This window comes from Sarcophilus harrisii, chromosome 1 (assembly GCF_902635505.1).
Source record: "Sarcophilus harrisii chromosome 1, mSarHar1.11, whole genome shotgun sequence".
In the NCBI taxonomy this organism is placed as follows: Eukaryota; Metazoa; Chordata; class Mammalia; order Dasyuromorphia; family Dasyuridae; genus Sarcophilus; species Sarcophilus harrisii.
In genome coordinates this window covers 470,778,340-470,784,880 of record NC_045426.1, presented here as the reverse complement: position 1 = coordinate 470,784,880, position 6,541 = coordinate 470,778,340, and the positions used below count along the sequence as shown (strand labels likewise).

Below are 6,541 nucleotides of genomic sequence, written 5' to 3'. Positions count from 1 at the left end.
GTTGTGTCCAAAAGCATATATACGCCCATACAGTCCTACCTCATAAAAGAAAAATATTCATTAGTTTAAGTTCCACTTACTAAAGTGCATCTGCTTAACAAACCTAACAGGCCCTGCTAATACAATGATCCAACAAAGATTAGCTAAAGTTTCCATTTCCTAGTCTATATTCATATTTTGAATGTAGGATCAATAATTTTTTTGCCAAATGTGTAATAACCATATCATGAAGTACAAAAAAAAAACAAAAAAAACAAAAAAAAAAAAAAAAAAAAACACCTCAATATGATCTTTTAAAATTCCCAAGAACTGGATCTCCTCATTTAGAATGAAAACTATAGCACATTCATACAAACAGCTACATTAACTCTATATTTGCCTTAATATTACCATGATGTGCCTTTAATTGTCTCTATGAGAGAAACAGTAATTTCCCACCCCCTAAACCTTTTGGCAGTAGTTACAAATGCAAAAGTAGCAGGGCTGTCTGATTACCAGAGACATAGCATTTTTATTAAAGCCACCTTATTCAGTATCTATACTCAATTATTGCACTTATGTATTACCCATAATATACCATAACAACCCAGCAATAGTGATTGCAATAAAGTATAGTAAATAGTCTACAAAGAGTTTGCTGTCATTATTAAGTAGGTCTTCATGTTTTAAAATCTTTCCTAGGAAAAAATGCCAATAATAACCATTCAAACCAGAACACATAAACACATCATTTACTTAACCAATTATAAAATTTCATTTATCCTTTACCCAATACAAATCTGTTAAGATTTTTTTTTACCATGCACAAAATCTTGTTTAGTTTGCACTCTCTTGGTTAAAACAGCATTTTTCAAAATTTAAAGAAAAATAGATTTTATAAAAGGGACTTTCATCACTGTTAAATCTGTCTTCCTTATTACAAGACAGAAATTAGCTATGCTTTTTCATTGTAATTCTGTCTCAGTGAAAACATAATTGTATCTGTTGATCTATTTATAACAAATGCTACATTTTCAAGAATAAAGGAATTGTCAGTAGGCATCCTTTCTACTTCTCATAAGTTATTTATCCCTAAAGTATGTCAAGTATGCTTTTAAAGACTCAGGTAGGGGTAGTCTCATGATTTTCTCTCGTAATAGATTCTGAGGGGGTTCCTCTGGTTTCAAGGCTTCATTGTTGTCCTTCTCTTCCTCTTCTTTGTGGTCTTCTTCCATTTTTTCCTCATCCTCACTGTCTAGAGTCTGAGGGATAAGTTGATTTCCCACAAACACATATGTGTTAATTCTTTGTTTAACTCTCTTCCTTTTTCTCTTGGGAGGAGCCTTCTGAGAAATACCCTTGGCTTGCATCTCGTCATTTATGAAGTTTCTAAGTGTGCGCCGAATATAAATCCTAGCCAAGTCTTGTAGATTCCTGACAGCACATGGGGCTAAAGAAAAAGATAAAAGAAGAATTGTATTTCTATTTTAATTCCAGAAAGAATTTTAAAATTTCTTGGGAAAAAAAATTGTGAAAAAGTTAATCTTATACTTTAGTGAATGCCAACAAGATGATAAAAAAATTTTAAGATACTAAAAAGATGGAAGAAAGTAAAATAAGCATCTATCTCAATTGCAGAGAGGTGATTGGTTCCATTAAAAAATGCCACTTATCGTTGTTCTTCCTGCTGAAACTCTCTCTCTCACCACCAATTTTCTTAATTCTTTCTTGATCAAAGCAGTTTGCTTATTCTCTTCTCACTCTTCCATGGCTAATATAATATGTTGCCCTCAAATACTTTTGAGGATGACTGAATCAAATTAAAATAGAAATATTTAACAAATAAATGATAATATGGTAAAAACAGCTAAGTCAATATTTGCCTAGAAGAGAACCTTATGCATGGTTTAGTGCCCCTTTCCTTCCCAAGTTTGGTATCACTGGCCTAAGCTGAAGATCAACTTTTTAAGAACAGTAGTCCCTCAAAATTCAGATTCTAGGAATGCAAACAAAAGGGAGAAAATACCTTTTCAGAAGCACTAAAGCTGTTACTTACTGTAACTATTTAACAAACCAAAAATATATATTCTTTAAGTCATTGGGGAATGTGTCTGCAACCAAATTTAGGTGTTAATCACAGAAGAATAGTTTAGTTCTACAGCTACACACACACACACACACGCGCACACACACACACACACACACACACACACTATTAGCCCTTGTGATGTCCTACACCATTTTTTGGTAACTTCTTTGTGTATACTCCTATTAACTCCTAAAGGGATAATTTTACAAAATCCATAAAATCCTGAGCCACCAAACAAATCTTATGAATTACTTGCCTAACTTTGTGCAGAAGCAATCTTTTAGCATTAAGATATCTTAAAATATCTTATCAGCATGCTTCTTTGAATATTCACTAAAATGATGCAAAAAGTTTAATATTTGTTTTTATTCTACTTTAGGGTGGGAGTTTGTCTATTATAGATGAAAAACAGTACCAAATTTAGGGTTGTTCAAAGTAGAGTTCTAATTCAACTTCACCTATCACAATATAGATAAAATTATATCTTATTAACACAACACATTCAGTGTTCAGTTGAAGCATGTTAGAAAAGGACAAACTTTTAAAGATAAAAAAGATGAAGCAATATTTTTTAAATAAAGTTCTGTTTATAGTGAATTGCTTTTCATTCTCTATTAAAAGAGATTTAAAGAATTCTCATTTTTATAGTCTATTGTTCTAAAAACCACATTGAAGAAAATTAAAGTTTTTGATAAAACACATAAGAGTTATCATATTTTGGAAAGTTATTGTATTGTCATTTTATTGTAATTTGATAGTTTTTAAAATGTTCAGAATATTTTCATATTTTTAGGTTTTTGACCCTTTCTGATTAGTCTAATTACTGGAATGTTCTCAGGTGAAAAAACTCTTAGTTTTAGAAAAAGGACATTTAATTCAGATATTGTTCAATTTTAAATTTCAAAAGATTTTGTTATATTGCTATAAATTGACTGATTAAACAGAATTATTAGTTATTCATTTCTTAAATGTTTTATTAAGGAAAAAAAAAAATCAGCTCTTCCTGGGAGAACTGCTAAAAGGACGTATTTTTGAGCCCCTGGTATTGAGCCCTCGTTTTGCCATGCAAAAATACTTTGTCTTTTTTCACAACTATTGCTTGTTTTACAACATACAAACATTAAAGTATTTGTGTAATACATAAATGTGATGATATGATCAAAAACTTGTATTTGAAGTTATATTTAGAGGGAATATCTAAATAATTACAGTAAATATGCTTTAAAAAAAACTATTCAATTCCAATTTTTTTTAAATACAAAACAAAAATGAGTAGATAAAATAGGAAAGGATATATTGAGTGCTGACAGACTGATTTTATTTTTACATAGTGCTATGGGTGCAGTAGGCATTCAAATGCTTTTTTAACTGAAACTGTGAATTCCCAAAACTGACTTATGCTTTTTTTGCATAAAGCTTACAGTTAGGCAATCATAAAAGTCAAATTTTTAATGTGCCAATGAGGTGCCAATGAAGTTATGATTTCTTGAGTTCTCTTTCTCATTTCTTTTTACCCACCTACTTTAAAAACATCTTTTACAAAACAGTGGCAGCAATTCTGCTAATTTGCTATTTTATTATAACATAGCAGGTTCCCTAAAAGCTAAAATAAAGTCTCAACTAATTTTGGTACAGATATAGAATTTTATGAAATTTAAAAAGTTTAAGCATTCTTAGAACACAGTCCTACAAAAGCTTCTATGTGCAGCAAACATAACATCATCATTGTAATACAGTTAGCAAAATAAGCCATGAGTTTTATATGTAAATAATGAATACAATTTATATGTAAAACCTGATCCGAGGACAAAATTCTAAACTAATGATATAAAACATAATTAAAAATCCATTACATAGAAATTAATCTGTGCTTCCACACTATTTAATTATACACCATCTAGCTGGTTGACTTTTAAGTACACAAGTTTAAATGCAGCAATTCTTTGGAATTATAGTCTTTAAAGAACAAAAATACTTACGCAATCCCACTGAATCTGGTTTGCTATTATCATTCCTGTTTGGTTGTATTAATGGAGCAAATGAAACAGCAAGGATGTTTTTGCTTTCCCAAGTATTCTGTCCAGTTCGCATAATCTGAGTTAACTAAATGAAAAATAAAAAAATCAGTTTAATTTAGGAAAGAAGGTTTACTTTAATTGTAATAATCTAATTAGGTTTATAGCATTTTACTTGGTCATTTCAGGGAGGTTATCAGAAATTGACAAGCCTTACAAAAGAGTAATCAGATGGAGAATAGTAAAATGTTTCTTTTCTGTTACTTTTGATTTTAGTATTTGTCATTAAAGACATGATTACCATGCATTGTTTTTAACAGACTTAAGATTTTAATTTAAAATCAAATTAAAATTATATAGTTAAATATGATAGAGGGCACAGGGGGGCTCAATTTGAGGCAACACCATTTAGAAGTTAAAATCTCAGTCACTGCCAAAAAGATTTGTCTCCACTAAATTCAGCTGGTTAAAAACTAAGGATTAACAAGGCTGTCATTGCTTTGATCATCACATTCCACTTATATGAACAATAAATTCTGCTTCTCAAGGGACAGACCAGTAAATAATGTGAAAAGATCAGAAGAAATGCAATGCTAGTCTTGGAAAATCAGTAGATGCCTCCATGCTAACATCAGGCAAGAAAGAGAGCCATCTTGGCATATTATGACACTAACTATATATTCCCCATGCCAATATAAAATAAATGTTTATTAATGCATGGACTAATAGCTTAACATTATTTTTTAAATCTTTGTTAAATGTAGTAAGGATCATAATGAAAATGAAAATACAGTAACATTGAGCACAAGGAAACTTTCAACAAGAGAATTTTTTTTCTGCCCATACTGATTCACCATACGATAGAAATACACATTTATTAACTATAATATAGCTTATTAATATAGACAAACAGTAATGCAAAAAATGTAAACCTCAAAGAAAATCATTAGTCAGAACTCTGCAGAAATACAGAATCATGGTACTAGAAAGGAAAAATTCCTCCATGATCTAAGCTTTTTTGTTTTTCAGTGTTTATTTAAAATCACAGTGTTAAATCTAGAACCAAATAGTATGACTATTAACTTAGAGGTTTTTTCCCCACTTATAAAAAAATTTATATTTGTAATAAAATCTTAAAAATAGTTATTCTAAAAATATATGCCTGATCTTTTATACAGACAAAGCAAAAAGCAAATTTTCTTACTAACATTCCAAAGTAATCCAAATAGAGCATTTCTAAAATATACCAGGATAAAGGAAGATTTTTTGGGGGGAAGGGGGAAGGAGTTGTGAAATAGGCATACTTATAAGATATTTAAAGTTATTTTGAAAAATTGAATTGAGAAAATTTGATGGTATGTAAAGACCTATTTTCTTATCTCCTAAGACATTGTCAGATTTTTCTCCTTCTACCTAACTGTAAAACTGTTACTCTCTTTAATACATCTTTTGGGTGATAGAAATTATATAAAAGTAATGCCAGTGAAGTTGGAGACATCCAAAATAGGGATATTTGATTCACACATTTTCTAAAATCAACAATTATTTTCAAAATTTCATAAAATATTACATCCTTCAAATAAGTTTTTTTTGCTTATTCAAATGAGTTTTAGGAATTCTTAGGAATTCTTTAGGAATTTCCCATTTCTTTATTGAATTCAACTTAATAGGTAAGCACAAGAACTATGCCAATCTACTATCAATAAAAAAAATCATATATGAAACTTAAAACATCCATGCTTTGACACTATTAAGATAAAAAACTAGTAAAGTCACCTGATCTTCTATAGGCATGACTAGAATACCTCCCACTTTCAGTAATATTTTCATGTAGTTTTCATGGTCTTTCTGGACACCAGCTCCACAATAAATCCGGTCATACTGATGGCTATCAGATGCTATTTCAAGGCAGTTGCCAACCACAAATGCTGGTTCACAAAACTCAAATCTGTGTAGAAAAAGATACATGTGTACATATGCATTTCAAGACGATTTGCTTTTTTAAAAAATTAATCTAGGATTTTTTAAAAATCTCATTTGTTAAACAATATTAACTTTAAAATCTGGGATTCTTTTAGATTATTCTATCCAAATTCAATGTGAAAATTTTAAGTTCCATTTCATTGTCAGTAATTAAAGCAAATCCTACTACAATTTTGGTCTCATGATTCTAATGAAATATTTTGCAATACAATTTAGAAGACTCTAGAAAGTACTTATCTCATTACTACTAATTTTTAACCACATGGGAAATCATTCCCAATTTGCTTACTATAATTACAATATGCAAGATAAAACATTACAGGCTCCTAGGATTGAAAATATTTCTCCTAAATTCAGACTGCAAAACATTTTAACTCTAAGATACTATATGTTGGAGAGAATTACTAACCTGAGAAATCATAGCTTGTTTTCTTCTTCCCATATATAACAAAACTGGATCATAATTTACTACAAT

At 29.9% G+C, this 6,541-nt stretch overlaps 1 protein-coding gene across 7 annotated transcripts in view; it reads right to left on the bottom strand.

The window, feature by feature from the left end:
* Positions 1–491: 491 nt before the first annotated feature.
* The window catches only part of PCMTD1 (protein-L-isoaspartate (D-aspartate) O-methyltransferase domain containing 1), a 41,603-nt gene continuing 35,553 nt past the window's right edge, over positions 492–6,541 (bottom strand). For all 7 annotated transcript variants that reach the window (XM_031946410.1, XM_031946415.1, XM_031946413.1 and 4 more), the window contains 3 exons: positions 5,860–6,031; positions 4,048–4,171; positions 492–1,429 (listed from right to left, as the gene is read on the bottom strand). In XM_031946410.1, coding sequence (XP_031802270.1) covers positions 1,062–1,429; positions 4,048–4,171; positions 5,860–6,031 — 664 coding nt within the window. In that variant the 3' untranslated portion in view covers positions 492–1,061. The remainder of the gene's footprint in view (positions 1,430–4,047; positions 4,172–5,859; positions 6,032–6,541) is intronic.